This window comes from Rana temporaria, chromosome 3 (genome assembly GCF_905171775.1).
Source record: "Rana temporaria chromosome 3, aRanTem1.1, whole genome shotgun sequence".
Taxonomy (NCBI): Eukaryota; Metazoa; Chordata; class Amphibia; order Anura; family Ranidae; genus Rana; species Rana temporaria.
Genome location: NC_053491.1, coordinates 207,969,659 through 207,988,519, shown reverse-complemented (window position 1 = coordinate 207,988,519; position 18,861 = coordinate 207,969,659). Strand labels below are relative to the sequence as shown.

At 41.5% G+C, this 18,861-nt stretch overlaps 1 protein-coding gene across 2 annotated transcripts in view; it reads right to left on the bottom strand.

Annotated features, from left to right (window-relative positions):
- The window catches only part of SLC6A15 (solute carrier family 6 member 15), a 93,071-nt gene that overhangs the window by 59,715 nt on the left and 14,495 nt on the right, over window positions 1–18,861 (bottom strand). For both annotated transcript variants that reach the window (XM_040344180.1, XM_040344181.1), the window contains exon 2: window positions 116–586. In XM_040344180.1, the coding sequence (XP_040200114.1) occupies window positions 116–404 (289 nt within the window). In that variant the 5' untranslated portion in view covers window positions 405–586. The remainder of the gene's footprint in view (window positions 1–115; window positions 587–18,861) is intronic.

Genomic DNA, 18,861 nt, shown 5'->3' with positions numbered 1-18,861 from the left:
ATATACACACACACACACAGTATATGAAATATAAAATAACCGATTAAAAATTTAGGAACTTTAAAAAGGAAAAAAAAAAAAAAAAAGAAAATGTAACCCAAACCCAGTTTCTTACCTCCTCCATTTTTCTGGCATAGATATGGGAATCTCCACACATTTCCCAAGCCAACTGAAAATCCCACTTGTGCAAGAATGTACTGGAGTTTGCTGTTCCATGCAGGTCTCTCATCTTCAATATCGGAACCTTCTTCAATGTCTTGGTCTTTGTCTATCTCATCTTGGACCATTAACTCACTCTTTTTGAAACTTTCTTCACATGAATCCTCATTGGATAGCAAATCTTTAACTGATTCCACAACATCATCATCCAGCTCTCTCTTTGTTACTTTACTGTTCTTCGGCATCTGAAGTAATGAGACAGTTTCTGAGTTTGCTTAAGGTATTAAGATTTGAAGTCCTCAAGAACCACTTTCTATCACCAAAGTCAATTTTGGTAAAGAAGTGTTGTAAAAATGTTCACTGCTGCTTTCACTTCTAAAGTGTCACTCAAAATATTTTTTTTTAGAGATCCATAGTAACTGGGGACCTAGAAGAGAAGAATATATTTTATCACTTTGAAAAAGATCTTTAAAATGTTTAATAACAACTACCGGTATATTCTTACAGTGCATTGGGGTCGATTTACTAAAGAATTATAGGCTGCTCAATTAGTATACTGAGCTTCACTTTGCTTAGTGCAGGGATCCTCAAACTACGGCCCTCCAGCTGTTGCGGAACTACACATCCCATGAGTCATTGTAAAACTCGGACATTCACAGACATGACTAGGCTTGATGGGAGTTGTAGTTCCTGAACAACTGGAGGGCCGTTGTTTGAAGACCCCTGGCTTAGTGGGTAAAGTAAAGCTGTGTTAACTTATATCATCTAATTGTGTGCAGGCAAAAAAACATTTTTTTTTAATCCTAGGACATCCAGCACATGCTCTGTATATTTGCTCAATAAGTCAGCAGGGCGGTTGCGGCTCGGCCTCATTCATATGAATAGATCAAGTTTGACAGCAGTACCATCCACTGAATGCAACATACCTTTTGATTTTTGCTGGGTACAGCCCTGAGCGGCTGAATTTCTGTTTAAGTGGGTGGTCCGGGGGACCTCCTGCTTTTACCATCCATGTAAATGACCCCTTACTGTCAATATAAGCTGGACTCACACTCATACATGCTGGTATGAGTGAGCCATATTAATGGATGGACTCAGTCTATCATGGAAAATATCTACATACAGGACAAAAGTTCTCATTGTTGCATGAAGGGAAGCAAACACTGGTCAATGTTAAAGCATTGATGATTTTGAAGCAGAACCCCCAATTTAAAGTAAAAAATTGAGAACTTAAATCATAAACCTGCTTAAAGTCATTTGCCAGCTTTAACACCTTTACAGCAATCATGAAAACATACTGCACAGAATATTTATTAACTACTTGGTAAATTCCAAGCATGGGATTAAAGCGAAAGTAATTTTGGTTAGGGAGGATTATTTTACTTTAACTCTTCATTGTGAAAAGCACAAATCCTCTATTCACCGGACACCCCCCCCCCTTACTCTAGAACATCTTAGGTAGTGAAATATGCTGAATTCTTTCACAGCATGATGTAGCTAAACCTTATGCGTTACCTTAGAACTATACATTCAGCACAGGTTTACTACAAAGCGAATTCAAGCCTCAAAATTTTCCAATTGTTTATACTCAATAATTACATTTAGGCATCCACTGTAAATTTACTATCATTTTTCTTGATGTTTTATATTTAAAGAGGACCATCCATAAATGGTCCCAATGCAAAAATCTAAATATTTAGCATTATTATTCATGAGGATTGCATGAGGAAGATTTATACTTAGCCCCCCATTTGTCTAATTTAGGTTGTCTGAAGCCTCGTACACACGACAGAGGAACTCGACGGCCGAAACACATCGTTTTCCTCGTCGAGTTCCTTGTTAGGCTGTCGAGGAACTCGACAAGGCAAGTTTTTTCATTCCCGTCGAGGAAATAGAGAACTTGCTCTCTTTTTGGCTCGTCGAGTTTCTCGACAGTTTCCTCGACGAAAATGTACACACGACCGGTTTCCTCTGCAAAAAAATATCTCCCAGCAAGTTCCTTGCTGGTTTTTGCCGAGAAACTCGGTCGTGTGTATGAGGCCTGAGGATGAGTCTTGGAACTAGGATTCATGATGATAACACACACACTGGGGTTGATTTACTAAAGGCAAATAGACTGTACACTTTCCAACGTGCAGTTGTACTCCAGAGCTTAGTAAATGAGGTAAGGCTTCACTTTGCAAAGAATACCCAATCACGTGCTAGGGAAAAAAAACAGCCTTTTTGCTTGCATATGATTGGATGATGGAATTAAGCAGAGCTTTTCCCCATTTACTAAGCTCTGGAGTAACTGCTCTCACAGAGTGCAATTGCACTTTGCAAAATGCACAGTCTATTTTCCTTTCGTAAATAGACCTCATGTCTCCCAGCTTCAAAATTACCTTATCAGCATAACACAAAGCTATCCAGCTGTTTACATTTCTTATAAAAGTGTTAATCATACTTCTATTCAAATCGGTTTCTGTATATCCTTATATACAAATGTATTTTCAGCCAAATGTCTGAGACACATTCCCTCTGATAGGATTTCCTAAATTTCAAAGAACAGAAAGAATGCAGAACCCCATAGCTTTAGCACTTAGCAGTCAGGGTCGTAGAGTATACAAAACCAAAACATGCTGTCAAGTGTGGCAAGGAATTGTGGGACTGTTAAAAAAACCTTTAAGTCAAGTGGCTCTAGGAGGCTGACCATACATTAAACAATTATCTTTAATAATTTTCCTTTAGATGAGGTCAAACCTAAGCACTTTCAATTTGTATGCAATAAGGCACACAATGGGGTTTATTTACTAAAGCTGGAAAGTGCAAAATCAGGCTCACTTCTGCACAGAAACCAATGAGCTTCTAACCCCAGCTTGTTCAATTAAGCTTTGGTAATAAGACCTGGAAGCCCATTGGTTTTTATGCAGAAGTGAGACTGATTTTGCGCCTTCCAGCTTTAGTAAATAAACCCCATTGTGTACTTAAACGTGGGGTATGCCTGTACATAGTTGATGGTAAATCTAAAGGAAAATAAATCAGAAAATTGTATAATGTATGGCCAGCTTTGGGTGCGTCGGGTTCAGAAGGTCTTGGGGGCAGGCAGAAGTAGAATAATGCTTACACGTCACAGCTCTTCAGCCTCTTTTCAGAAGAACTTTTAAATCCAAGTCCTGATATTGCAGAAGAAAAAGGAGGAAATTCAAACATTCACACATTTCATATGATGGCAGATGGCTTTTTGCAAGAACCCCAAGCCTGCATTCGCACCTGAGCAGAGCGTATTTCAGGTGATGTCTGTAGCATTTTGATTTTTTTGATGTTTTACAAATGTTCTACAGTTGTTTTAGAAGTGTGGTTGCAATGTTTAAAGCATCAGCAGGAGTAATGTGCATTTATTTTCTATTTAAGTCTATTAGGCTCAAAAAACCTGAATACACTCCACAAAAAACACTCCTGTATAATTTTGAGCATAGGATGTACAGTAGAGTGACTGAGTATACAAGTGTGAACAAGGACTATTAGATAGAATGGAATTCTGCATGTTAAAGCGGTGTTCCAGCCTTGGGGGAAAAAAAATAAATAAAAGTCAGCGGCTAAACACAAATACTGTAGCTGCCGACTTTTAATATAAGGACACTTTTTCCATCGGATTTTCCGATCGTGTGTATGAGTTCCCATCTGAGTTTTTTCATTGGAAATACTGATCGGAATTTAGATATAGAACATGTTCTATTTTTTTCCTGATGGAATTCCGATGTGATTTGACCAGGCAAAAGCCAGATCATGTGTATGTGGCATTAGCTGTCCAGGGAACCTGAGATTTTGGCACCCCAAGTCGATCCAGCCATCGACTTCAGGTGCAGGCACCGGCATTGCAAGTAAGGGAAACTGGCAGTGAAGCCTTCAGGCTTCACAGCCATTTCCTACTGCGCATGCGCGAATCGCACAGCGCTTCTGAATGATCCCGTTGTCTTCTGGCGGACACATAGGTCCCAAAAGGCTATGGGGGGGGGGGGAAGGATGAGGGCCGTGGAAGTGACGTACCTTCGCCGCGGCAGTATGAAATGGAAGTCTCGAAGAAACTTGCCAAAAGGTACCAAAAAATAAAAAAAATAAAACGGGGGGGGGGGGATTAGGGGGTTATGTATTCAGTTGTTTGAGACCAAGTTCTCATTTTGCCTGGAACTCCATTTTAAGTATAATCAGGTATGTAGGGAGTAGAAAAACTCAAGTGTGAACAGGATCTAAGATCAATGACCTCTATATGAGCTTTTTTCTTAACTCCAGCCACTTTACGCTGCGAAGCAAAAACAGAGAAGATCAATAAAAAGCAATTGTGCATAAGACAAAACTTTGCTTCTGAGGTTTATAAACTGATTTTACAAATAAAATTGGTTAGACCATTATAAGTTTTTACACTCTACATTTATTAAACCTGCCTGGCGGTATTCCCGAGTCTGACTCGGGGTTAGATTTTCCTGCTGCGAGCGGTAACCCCAAGTCAGACTCGGGCTTGCCTCGCTGGATCCACAGGGAGTGTTTACTTACCTTACCTAGCGGGACCTCGCTCGATTCACACAGTGCCTCTGTGTGACGCCGATCTCCGTTCCCTGCGACGTTACGACGCACGGGAGCGGAGAACGGCGCCAAATTCAAAAAGGTAAACAAACACATTACATACAGTATACTGTAATCTTATAGATTACAGTACTGTATGTAAAAAATACACACCCCTTTGTCCCTAGTGGTCTGCCCAGTGCCCTGCATGTACTTTTATATAATAAAAACTTTTTTTTTTCTGCCTGTAAACTGTAGATTGTCCATAGCAACCAAAAGTGTCCCTTTATGTCAAAAATAGTTTTAGAGCAGCTAAAAAACAGCGATAATAAATTATAATCACTTGCAGAATTGTGCGATAGCGATTTGTGGGGAAATTCGTCATAAAAAAAAAAAAATGACAGCGACAATTCTGCAACTGAGCAAATTTCAGCGATTTTGATTTGATTACATTATTGAATCATTTTTATTATAATTATATTATTACTTGTTATAATTATTTATAATATTATAATTTATAATTTTGTTTTTAAAAAAATGTCATACCTGGGATGCCTATTAGAATCTTGTTTGGTCAGAATTAAGCGAGTTATTTCTAAAAATTACAGGCCTACAGTATAAAACGCCAAATTTCCTTGCAAATAATTGTACCGCTTTCAGCACCTTTTTTCTGAAAGAATCATACCGCCAGGGAGGTTAACACAGTCCTTGACAGAAGATTAGCCTAATACTTTAACATTTACCAAAACTTTTCCTTTGACATGAGCACAAATCTCATATCTTCTGCTTCAAAAGTGATTTAAAAGAGAAAATAATTTGAAAAGACAAAGTATTCTGAATAATCATAAATATCTTATTCACATGACATTTCCAAAAAGAACTTCAAAGCTATCGATACAGTTCTCTGTGAAGCCTGCCAAAAAGCGGAACAGTCCTGGTGTTCCCATCATGTGACAGCAATCTTTGGAGGATTAGACCAAAAACATCTTAATTATTTTATACGACTTCTACAGTAGCCATAGCAATGTGCTGCCAGTGCCTACATTCCATAGCAGAGTTTTATCAACCATTTATTACTAGTGTCGTTTGTTTCTTTTTTTTTTGTGCTTTAACTATTAACTATAAGCATTCCTTCCTAATTTAATATTGTCCTTTAGATGGCCCACTTTCTTTAACCTTCCAACTGAGCTTCTCTTTATAATATATTCTAGACATTTTGTAGCATCATGTAAGATGTAAGCTACTGACAAGTAATAATAACAATAAAAATTACTATTAATATGTTCTATAACTATTATTAATATTATTTTGTATTTTAGGTACTTATAACCTGTAGACAATTTACACATCACCTTACATAATAATATGAATGTACAATATACTGTATATGTAAGGTGATGTGTAAATTGTCTACGGGTTATAAGTACCTAAAATACAAAATAATATTAATAATAATAGTTATAGAACATATTAATAATAGTAATTATTATTGTTATTCATAGAAGTGGTAGACTTAGTAGTATAGTATTGGTAGTTGAAGTAGAAGTAGTATTGGTAGTAGCAGAAGTAGTTATATTAGTAAAAGGAGTAGTATGATATAAATAATACTAATAATACTAATAATAATAATAATAATAATAATAATAATATGAATGTACAATATACTGTATATTAATTATTAGTATTATTTATATCATACTACTCCTTTTACTAATATAACTACTTCTGCTACTACCAATACTACTTCAACCACCAATACTATACTACTACGTCTACCACTTCTATGAATAACAATAATAATTATAATAACACTGTCAATATGCTAGTTATTTCAGTAATTTCTTCTGTGGGAGTTAATAATAATGTCCCATTTTCAGTTGGAATTTAAAGCCTTTTCCTAAATTAGTAAACACAGTCAAGTGTTTAGCACAGATTGATTACATTTTGACCTACTCAAAAATATTTAATATAACACCTTTCATAAAGCTCATGTGCAAGTTAAAAAATCTGCTATTAATTATGATTTCTCTACATTTAGTGCCCTTTACAAGGAGTTGCTCCAACTCTGTATAGCCCCGCTTTTTTTTGTACTAAGGTTCTGTAAAACAATCCCACATCTTACTAGATGATGCCTAAAATGAATAACCAAAAAAACTTAAGGAAGTACCCATAAATGTGGCTGGGTTGATACTTGCAACTTTCCCCTGCAGCTCTGTGTATGGTATTCCAGGATAAGTACTACATCAGTACATCACAAACATAAAGCCATGAGAAGGAAGTATAAAACATGTTGAGGTTGGCGTTTACATGAGCAGAAAAATATAACTAGCCAATCAGCTTGCTTGCATTCATGTTTGAATGAGGTTGCTAGCTGGAGGTTGTATCTCCTACATGCCATGGGCACCTTTTTTCTGGTTTTCCATGTGGGAGATACTTTATATTAAAGATAGTATTGAGGCTGATTTTCATTTACACTTTACAATATTTGCAGTTTACAAGTGCAATATTTTTTTTTTTATTTACATTAATACATTGTTTATCTAGAGAATTCTGGTTTGAATTTGTGTGGTTGGGTTTTTTGAACCCCATGGTTAAACACAAGGTTTGATAGGGTTTTTTTTTAGCAGTAAGATTATTTCAGGTCTGATGGTACCTTCATAGTCCTGGCATCAATGTCACTCAGCAGAGCCAGAAATATGGAACCAATGGAATCTCTCCTTTCATCTCTTAAAAACTAGACATACATTTTTAGCTGTCTGTAGTGGGAAATTCTTCTAACTGACTGCCAATGTAAGGGGCATTTTTCCCACTGACCCAGTTCTAAAGGCAAATCCTTCCTGTTGACCATCAATGTAAGTGGAACTCTCGCTTATACGCTTCCTCCTCCCCTCTGGTGCCACATTTGGCAGCTTTCAGGGGGGGGGGGGCGCGTGTGACCTGTTTTTTTACAGGTCTGCTTCCCCACTTACGGAGACAGTCCACGGTTCAATCTCCCAGAAGTTCGGCTCCCCTCCTCCTTCCCCTGCCGAAAGTCTTCACTGCCGGGTTTTCCTTACCAGGAATGGCGTCTGCAGCACCTTGGAGTCAATCTGAAGATTGGCTAGGGTGCCAACATGAACAGGTAAGTGTCCTAATATTAAAAGTCAGCAGCTACAGTATCTATAGCTGCTGACTTTAATTGTTCACCCACTCTTCTTTAAAGTGGATATTCCAGCTTAACGATAACTAGTTTAAAGAATATCCCCTCCACCCATCCTAACACCTATGCTTACTAACCTATGTAAGAAATATATACTGTACATACATATCTATAGCCCAATCTGGTTTGGTCAGATGACCACCCCTGTGACAGTCAACAGTGGCTACAGGGGACAGGAAAGAGAGCTCCAACAATGACTTGTAAAGCCTGAAGTGGTGATATCACCCATAGACTTTAATGGTCTATCCATTATCAGCACTCCCTCCAGCCCCCTGCACATGTCTGGACTGGACCGGCCTGAAAATACGCAAGTATGTACATCTTTTTTACCTAGTAAGCATAGGTGTTAGGCAGAGGGAGGGGACAGTTTTAAGAGTTGTTGGGGTTAAGCTGCATGTCTATTTTAAGGAAGCCCCTTTCCACTGACCTTCAATGTAAAGGGAGCCCTTTTATACTGACTCTGCTCTGGGTGTCAAAAACACTAAGTATACTACATTATTTTGTAATTACTATATCTAAATCTTGTGCCCTGTACACACGACCGGTTTTCCTGTCGGAAAAACTGCGATGAGAGCTTTTTGTCGGGAACCTCTGCCTTGTGTATGCTCCATCGCAGTTTTTCCTTCAAGAAAACTGCCAGAAAAAAAAAAAAAAAAGCGACCAGGATCTCTTTTCCCGTCAGAAAAAAAATCCTAGCAGGAAAACCGTTCATCTGTATGCTTTTCTGAGGTGAAATAAAATGTGCATGCTTGGAAACAATTTGAAGCATGCTCGAAAGCATAGAACTTAATTTTGTTGGCTCGACATAGTCTTTTACATCACTGCGTTCTTGGCAGACAAAAGTTCATCGGACTTGTGTGACAGTGTGTATGCAAGGCAGGCTTGAGAGGAATTCCGTCGGCAAAACTATTGTTTTTTTCTCCCCCCAACGGGAAAACCGGTTGTGTGTACAGGGCATAACTGAATACTCTAATTTATAGTGAGCTTTAGAAACAATCATTTGTAGCAGTGGTTCAAACCACTTCAAAAGTACTTTGATGGACATATTTATTTATTTATATCTGACTAAACCTTTTTTATTATGATCATAGAAGCCGGTTCCTAAGAATATCTGACAAAACAAAGTTCTGAGTAAACTTTATAAAACAACTTTATGAACTGCAGTTAAATGGCTTGTAGACCATAGAAAGTATTAAAATCAGTGAGGCTTAGTGGTTGGCCAGCATGTTGTCAGTGGTTAATGCTGTTGTCTTGTAGCTGTGGGGTCTTGAATTGTATTACCAAACTCAGCAGGGATTGTATTTTTCCATGTGTTTGTGTGGCTTCCTCAAGATTTCTGGTTTTCCACTAAATTCCAAAGGCTTACTAGTGGTGATGAATAAAAAATACATAAAAAAAAAAGTCTTCAGAAAAAGTCTACTTTATAAACATTTAAGCAAAGGTTATGTAGAAATGTATTGTCATTATCCTTCCCCTTAATATTTCAGAATTTTAACTTCTTGTCTTCTCTGGCTGATCAAGTTCCTTATGAGGTCATAGTGGAAGCAGGATCAGGGCACCCACAGAAGATGCAAGCCTATACTATCCTACCTTTCATAAACCAATCCTATCCTACTTTATAGGAGTGGATGTGATGTAATTTCCTTCTCTTCGAGAGAAAACACACATCTTGGAGGAAGTATCAAAGTTTCTGTAGACAAGAGAATTGCCTATTCTGCATAATTCAGTCCACACTGAGACTGCTCATTATGAATACAACAGCACATTTTGAAGAGCCCCTTTTCTCTTACTCTGCACCCTCACTGTGTGGTATGGAAAGCTGCAGTTGGACAGGCACCCTTTGATGGAGTGTTTTCTCATCTGTGCTGTCTTCATGTGTATCTACACTGTGCTATGCTTATCCACTTAGCCCCGGAGCATTTGGCTGGCCAATTACCAGAGCACTTTATGTGATTCGGCACTGCGTTGCTTTTACTGACAAGTGCGATGTGGCTCCCAAACAAAATTGACGTCCTTTTTTTCCCCCACAAATAGAGCTTTGGTGGTACAGTATTTGATCACCTCCGTGGTTTTAATTTTTTGCTCTATCAACAAAAATAGAACAACAATTCAATATTTTTTTACTTCTTGCTATAATAAAATATCCCCCCCAAAAATCAAAAAAAAAAAAAAAAACATCCTCAGTTTCCTCATTGTGGGTGCGCGCTGCCGGCGGCACGCGTGCCCACAATGCCGCATTTTAAAGGGAAAACACAGATACATCCATCTGCCCAGCCGCGCCATCGTATATCGTTGTGCGCTGGTCCTTAAGCGGTTAAAGTCGGCAATAGATGGATGAGATCTCCGGTTCAGCAGGAACTGGCCAGACTGTCGATCCATGTATGGGCAGACTGGTTGTACTTAAGTTGTTCCATCGATTGACTTCAGTACAACCATTTTGTTGGATTTTTGTCATGAAATTACTGACGTAAACTAGAGCTATTAGCGGTAATCAGTGAGTTCTTCCGATAGGGAACGTTCCCTGGGCCCCTATCCCACCCCACCTCTCTACCAGCAGAACACAACATTGCTTTGGGAGGGATTCCCCCATCAACACTTACCGTGTTGACTGGGGAATCGAGCGATGGTTGCAGGAAAGAAAATTGAATTATCTATGGCTTGCCTTACACTGGCTCTCATTGCTTTTCCTCCCCTCTCACATATGACTAGAAGAGGGCTGGTCTTTTCTGCTTTAAAGTGTACAGTACAACATGTTTTTCTTTAGTTTTATTGCGGTCTGTGTAACCACTGGGGTGATTAACCTCTCTATATGTCCCTTTGACAACTGTAACTAAAATTGAGGGCAAAGTTTTAGAAATATTCCAATGAGAATACTTTTTCAGGTGGCAACTGTCGAATAGGAGAATGTCTTTACTTCCAAATAAATGTGCAAACCCTCTGAAAAAATAGAGACCTACCATAAATAGAATGTTTGACTTGAGTTGAGGTTTCTATCCAGAGCTGCACCAGATTTTGTACTCTCCGGTTTAAGTAAATTAACCCCATGGCAGTGCAGTTTGATCTCATTGTTTAAAGATCTGTGTTTCTTAAAGCGGAGTTCCACCCTAAAAATTAACTTTCTATTAACAGCTTGCCTTTAATGTAAAAAAAAAAAAAAAAAAAAAAAAAAGTGTTTTACCCACTTTTATCTGGCTGTTACTAGGCAAATTTCGTAATCTGCCTAGTTCCTGGTTCTAGGTGGTTCAACTTCCTGTCCTAAGACCCCATTGCCTTCTGGAAAATTATGACACTCATTTCCCAGGAGTCTCTGGGCATTAATGTGCCTAAAAAAAAAAAAAAAAAAAAAAAGCCCAGCATGCACCTCTCCCTGAAAACCAGGAAGAAAAAAGGAGCTGTATTTTTCTGGAGGTCCCTGCCTGTATTTGTATGAGAACACCAGCAATTGTATTCAGGTAAGCTTTAGGTGCACACTGTGCAAAGGACACAGTACACTACATGAAAATACTGTAGCTAGCACAATCACCTGTCAGTATATCATAAAGAGAATATAGGAACGGATCTAGCTAAACTGAATACAGTGCATAAACACATTATATATATATATATATATATATATATATACACATATATATATATATATATATATATATATATATATATATATATATATATATATATATATATACACACACACACACACACACACACACACATACATACATACATACACACACACACAACACCTCAGATGCATATATATCCTCTACACAATGTAACTGCAGCTAAGTGACTCACCTGCCTGCTCTATCTAACTCAAACTCAAAATGGAACACACTACACAAGGCTGACTTCCAGGCGGCCTTGTATAGTGTGGGGCGTGTACTAAATCCCCTGAGGCATAATTGGCCAAAGCCACCCTGGCTTTGGCCAATTACGGCTCCCTATACAGACGGACGCTGTGATTGGCCAAGCATGCGGGTCATAGTGCATGCTTTACCAATTATCAGCCAGCAATTGCCAGTGAATTACGGGCCGCGACGCGCCACTCGAATTTGCTGCGAACAATGTTCGAGTTGAACATGGGTTTGACTCGAACTCGAAGCTCATCCCTATTGATAAGGAGCATGTTTGGCGCCTGCACAGTATCCTTGTTTGCCCCTTCAGCTTTGTGAGGGAGAGAAACTGTAAAGGTATATTTGCTTGGAAAAACAAATCACTACTAATGTTGGATGTAATACATGTGTGGATGTTGCTGTTATGTAAAACTATATTGGTTACATTTTTTTACATTTTAGAATGGGGTACCTTGACTGCAAAAAAGTTTGAGAAACACTGGATTGTATACATTGATTAAGAGATGCATAAACTGATGATGCTATTAGATCAGGGGTCTCCAAACTTTCTAAATAAAGGGCCAGTTTATTGTCCTTCAGACTTCATGGGGGCCAGACGGTGGCTAGCAGGAATGGAAATTTTCCTGGCATCAATGGAAGTAAACATCGCCACATATGCTATGAGGGGAAGGAAAACTACCCCATCTTTGTTATTATTGGGAAGAATAGTGCTCCATTCTTGGTATCATTGGGAGGAATAGTGTCCCATTGTTGGTATCATTGGGAGGAATAGTGTCCCATTGTTGGTATCATTGGGAGGAATAGTGTCCCATTGTTGGTATCATTGGGAGAAACGGCGCCCCATTGTTGTCAGTTGGCAGAACAGTGTCTTGTATCAGTAGGAGGATAAGTGCCCCAAGGGCCAGATAAGGGCAAGCAAAGGGCCGCAGTTTGGAGACCACTGTATTAGATGATAGACTTCAGCACCAGTACCAGTATAACTATGCAACTATGTGACTATGTAACTATGTGACTATGTAACTATGTGACTATGTGACTATGTGACTAACTCATGAAACAACAGCAAAGCATTGCATCAGTATGGTTTGTGCCTTGCTGCCAATTTGTAACAAAATCAATCAGTCACTGTGAAAAGCATGCTTTATAGAAGGACTGCAATACAGCATGTCCTACACCAAACTGTGAAACATTATCATTTATTCTACAACCAATTTACTTTTGCATTCGAATACATTTGTAAGTACAATTTAAACTACAATTGGATACATGTTACCGAATTAATAACCAAAGCAATAACTGAAAAAGAAATCTATGAAAAAGGTTATTGCATGTGTATTATGTATTAAAACATAAAGCTTATTAGATCAGTAAATTCCAAGCCTCTTTGCTTAAACTCATTACATGTTCAAGATTGCACTGTCACCTACAAGGCTATATGGAATGTTTAACATACCGTTATGCAGAGTTGTAAGGAATATCAACCTATATTGTTTCATAAGTTTATACATTATTAGGAATAGTGTTGTGTGTTAATACAGTTCATGGTTGTGTTTTTTGTATGTTTTTTTCAATTTTATTAAGAACATTTCAAAGTGACAAAATGTACGTAGACACACTGGACAACTGCTATAACATGTAATTAATTGTAAAACAATGAAAATGGGGGCTATTACTACAAAATCTAAATTAATATTTTAATTAATTTGAATAGCACCTAAAAACGCAGCGTGTTCCACGATTATCGCTGCAATCACAGCAAACCGCATTGCATGAAGTTCGTCGCCCCAAAAAAGTTTCTTTTGGGTGAAAAACTTTATGCGATTTGCCGCGATCGCGATTCTGCCCGCAATCCAAAAAGCCTATGTGTGAATGCAGCCTTTAAAAGGAACTGCAGTCTGCTCACATACAGTAATTTGTCATTCTGAAGCTTCCCTCCAACCACTTTGCATATTATTTTATATATACTGTGATTCTGTACTTGCCATATTTGCTGCAGAAATCTCCCTCCACTGAGTCTGGCTCCATCTATTTTAACTGTGGTCAGCTGAAGCTGCTGCCATGTTTACGTCCAGGATTTACACAGACACACCTCCAGCTCTGCAGCTCTCATTGGCCCTCTTATGACTGACCCCTCCCTTCCTGGCAAACTCTCACAAGAGTGGGAGCGAGAGAGAGCTGTGCATGATGTCATAAGAATAGGCTTTTTTTCCAGAGAAGAAACAGGAAGTGGGCTGTATAAGGATTTACTGGCAAAAAAAAAATGCTTTACTATTCAAATTTAAAACAAGGGCAGAGGATGTAATAGATGGAAAGTTCAAGAAAAATTACTGAAGTTCCACTTCAATACCAGGCACTTACGCACCTTCCTGCTCAAGCCAATTTTCAGCTTTCAGTGCTGTCGCAATTTGAATGACAATTGCGCGGTCACTGTACCCAAATTAAATTTTTTTATTTTTTTTTCACAGAAAGAGAGCTTTCTTTTGGTGGTATTTGATCACCTCTGCGATTTTTATCTTTTGCGCAACAATTTTGAAAAAAATAAAGTTTTTATTTTTTTCTGTTAAATTATTTTGTAAATAAGTAAGTTTTCTTCTTCAATTACGGACACTGATATGGCTGCACTGATAAGGCGGCACTTATGGGCACCGATGAGGTGGCACCAATGAGGTGGCACTGATAGGCACTCATGGGTGGTACCAGTGTTGCCAACCGTCCGTATTTTTACGGACAGTTCGTAAAAACGGGCACTTTTTCCCCGGTTCGTAAATGTCCGTGGTTGCGGAAATGTGGCAGTAAAAATAGCCGAGATCGGTTCAGCTTGGAACTGTGCATGGAGATTGGAGGCAGGGGGTGATGGTGGCAGGGGGTGATTGGAGGCAGGGCGTGTTGGTGGCACTGCAGAGGGGGATGGAGGCAGGGAGCCTGGGGGAGATTGGAGGCAGGGAGAGATTGGAGGCAGGAGATGTTAGTGGCAGGGGGTGTTAGTGGCACTGCAGAGGGGGGTGGTGGAGACAGGGGTTGTTGGTGGCACTGCAGAGGGGGATGGAGGCAGGGGATGATTGAGGCAGGGGGTGATTGGAGGCAGGGGGCCTGGGGGAGATTGGAGGCGGGGGGGGGGGGTTGTGGCACCGCAGAGGGGGGTGAAGGCAGGGGGTGTTGGTGGCAGAGGGGGATAGAGGCAGGGGGTGATGGGACTAAATAATTTGCTCTTATTATATCGAAAATAACAAAAATATGTTTTTTTACCTTAATATCAACCTTAAAATCACATTGCCATTTGCCTAGCATACTTGTTTGTAGCCTAAATACTGAAATGTGCACCTAAAAATGTAATTGTAGCACCTGTGTACTTTCAGTACAGGGGCTATTCTAAATTTAAGGGGGATGAGGGAGTTAGTTAGCTCTCATCCAAGTGATTTGTACAAATTAGGCCTCCGTTTCAGTTGGGCTGTACTGTCAGTTCATTCTGTGTTCCTGAGGTGCATTTCCACCCCGGGCCGGCAGCAGTGGAGTCCCATCTGGGGTGCCTCTTGCCAGCAGCCAATCAGGAGGGGGTTTTCCCTCGCAGGGCATGCTGGGAGAGGGTACTTCTGGAGCAGACGCCCTTAGGCAAGGTCTTGTTCCGGGTGTGGCACCCACCTTCAGGGTGACCACACATCTTGGTCCCCGGCGATGCGGCCTACCAGGCCGGGGTGCGCGTGCCACGAGGTGTTCCGTTCCTGGTTCCGGGACCATGTTGGCCCGGAGCATTTGAAGCTATGGCGGGGCTCCAGTAATCGACTGAGTCCCCAATTCTGAGGAGATCCCAAGCGAGATAGCTGTTCAGTGGGGAGTCCGTCTGAGGAGCACCAATGAGAGGCTGGCGGTGCAACAGGGCCTAGACAATCCACCAAGGATCGAGGTAACCGGACACTGAGGGATGAAAGTTAGCCACCTATCAGTTGGTAACCTAATTGAAACTACCTGGGTAAGATTCAGGCAAGAAGAAGTTTACTGAGGGGAACAGTCTCCATATCCTAAGTCCTGAGGCCAGGTCTGTGGCAGAGACCTGTTCCTCTCAAAAGTGCTGAGTGATACACTGGCTACCAGGTCGGTGTGAGAGGCCTGTCCAGGTACACTATACCCACTCCGGCTGGAGTGGCGACGAAAGTGAAGTGTCGTTGGAGGCAGGACTGCTTCCGTTCTGTTGGGCCTGAATCTGCTAATCCTTCTCCTCACCCATCTTTGATCCATCTACCTCAAGTTTTACTGTTTGCCGAGTTGGGCAGAAATAAAGCACAAGAAAGACACCCGCTGTTTGGACATTCCATCATTGCTGCTCTCATTATCATCTACCCCTAGATGCTCACAGAGGTAACACGCCATCCCTATTCTATCCAGCGGCTCCTTCGGGGGTGAGCGCTACATAATTCAGTAACTTTTGTGAAATGCCAGTAAAAACGTGGCTAAGTCAGTAAATTTCGGGTGTCGTGCCAGTAAATTTCAGTCTGGTAGGTTGGCAACACTGGGTGGCACTAATGGGCAGTCATGGGTGGCACTGGTGAGAACTGATAGGTGGGTACTGAGAGGTAGCACTTATGATGGGTACTGAGAGGTAGCACTGATGATACTGATGGTGGCATTTCCTGTTTGGTGAAACCATTGTCAATAGGGCAGGAAGTGAGTCTCTGTAACAGAGCCCTGAACAACAGTAAAAACCCATCAGTAGATCTCATCCTTCTGCAATCTATCCAAAGGAGAAAAAAATGTTTTTTTTGGATTGGCATATTTAAACTTTAACCTAATTCTTACAGTTTTATACTTCAAAAATAATCCATACATCTCCCTTACTTAATTGCCCTGTAAATTGTATTTTATTAAATGTTTCCTTACTGTGTTTTTCTGCTTTCTTGTAATATCTACGGTGAGCACAAACTTTTCCCTTCCCCCCTCACTTCCTTTTGTTTGGAGTGAACAGTGCAGGTTAGTTGCAGTCATATGTACAGCTCTATGCACACTACACATCCCATAGTCCATAGTCCCTAGTTCATTTGAGAGCCAGCAAGAGAGGGTGACTGCATCCTTACAGTGACGTCACTAGGGTTGGTGTCACCTGGTGCGGTAAAATATGGTGTCACCCCCCCCCCCCAATAACATTTTTCAAATATTTTTTACCCTACTGTTTGCTCTCTGTTCTCCTTTCTTCCCCTTTTCTCTCTCTCCCTATCCATCTTTCTTGTTCGTTCTATCCCTTCTTCTTTCTCTCCATTTTTCTTTGTCCCCTCCCCCACCTCTCTTTCTCCAGAACCGGAATTCACATCTCAGGAGCCTATAGGCCAGGGGCGTGCCTAGAGCATTTGGCACCCGGGCCGGATCCTATATCTGGCACCCCCCCCTCCCACGTTAAAAAGGTAAAAACACCCCACTGTGCCACCTGCATACCTCTGCATCCTTCAATATCTTTTTGTTACTACTGTGTACCCCTCTCCACAACTGCACCTCTGGACTTCTTTACATTGCACAGCACCCTGCATCAATGGACCCCTTTACATTACACAGCCCCCTGCATCACTGGACCCCTTAACATTACACAGCCCCCTGCATCACTGGACCCCTTTACATTAAACAGCCCCCTTGCATCACTGGACCCCTTTACATTACACAGCACCCTGCATCACTGGACCCCTTTACATCTCATAGCCCCCTGCACCTCTGGACCCTTTTACATTACACAGCCCCCTGCACCACTGGACCCCTTTACATCACATAGCCCCCTGCACCTCTGGACCTCTTTACATTACACAGCCCCCTGCATCACTGGACCCCTTTAAAATTACACAGTACCCTGCATCACTGGACCCCTTTAAAATTACACAGCACCCTGCATCACTGGACCCCTTTACATCTCACAGCCCCCTTCACCTCTGGACCCTTTTACATTACACAGCACCCTGCACCTCTTTACATTACACAGCCCCTGCACCACTGGACCCCTTTACATCACATAGCCCCCTGCACCTCTGGACCCCTTTACATTACACAGCATCACTGGACCCCTTTACATCACATAGCCCCCTGCACCTCTGGACCCCTTTACATGACATAGCACCCTGCACCTCTGGACCCCTTTACATTACACAGCCCCTGCACCACTGGACCCCTTTACATGACATAGCACCCTGCACCTCTGGACCCCTTTACATTACACAGCACTCTGCATCACTGGACCCCTTTACATCTCATAGCACCCTGCATCTCTGGACCCTTTTACATTGCACAGCACCCTGCATCACTGGACCCCTTTACATTACACAGCACCCTGCATCACTGCACCCCTTTTACATTACACAGCCGCCTGCACCCCTTTACATCACATAGCCCTCTGGACCCTTTTACACTACACAGCCCTCTGCACCCCTTTACACCCTGCATCACTGCACCCCTTTTACATTACACAGCCACCTGCACCTCTGGACCCCTGCATGTTACACAGACCCCCCTTCAGTACAGACACCCCCTCAGTGCAGACACCCCCCCCCTCAGTGCAACCCCCCTTAGTGCAAATCCCCCTCAGTGCAAATCCCCCCTCAGTGCAAACACCCCCCCTTAGTACAAACCCCCCTTAGTGAAAACCCCCTCAGTGCAAACACCCCCTTAGTACATCCCCCCCACCCCTTCAGTGAAATCCCCCCAGGTGCAAACACCCCCCCTCCCCATTCAGTACCTCAGATCATCGCATGCAGCACCACGGCACATGGACAGAAGGTCCCCTCGGCCCCTCCCCCTCTGTACACACAAAGAGAGGAGTGGGCTGTGCCGACTGCCGACCACCGCTAACAGCCCGTGGCTGTGAGAGGAGGGGATGGATGGTGCTGCGGTGTCACCCCGCAACCCCCCCTCCTCTTGTACCGCGGCGCTCGGCGCTCCAATTCCGCGGCGCTCATCGCTACAGTCGCGGGGGGAGACAACCCCCCACGTCAGCAAAAAAAAAAAAAAAAAAATTATTTTTTTTGTTTTTTAAATCGGGATGGTGTCACCCCTCTAGTGGGTGTCACCCGGGGCGGCCCGCACCCCCCTAGCAACGCCTCTGCATCCTTACACATTTGATAGTGGGGCCGTAGAGAATGAACA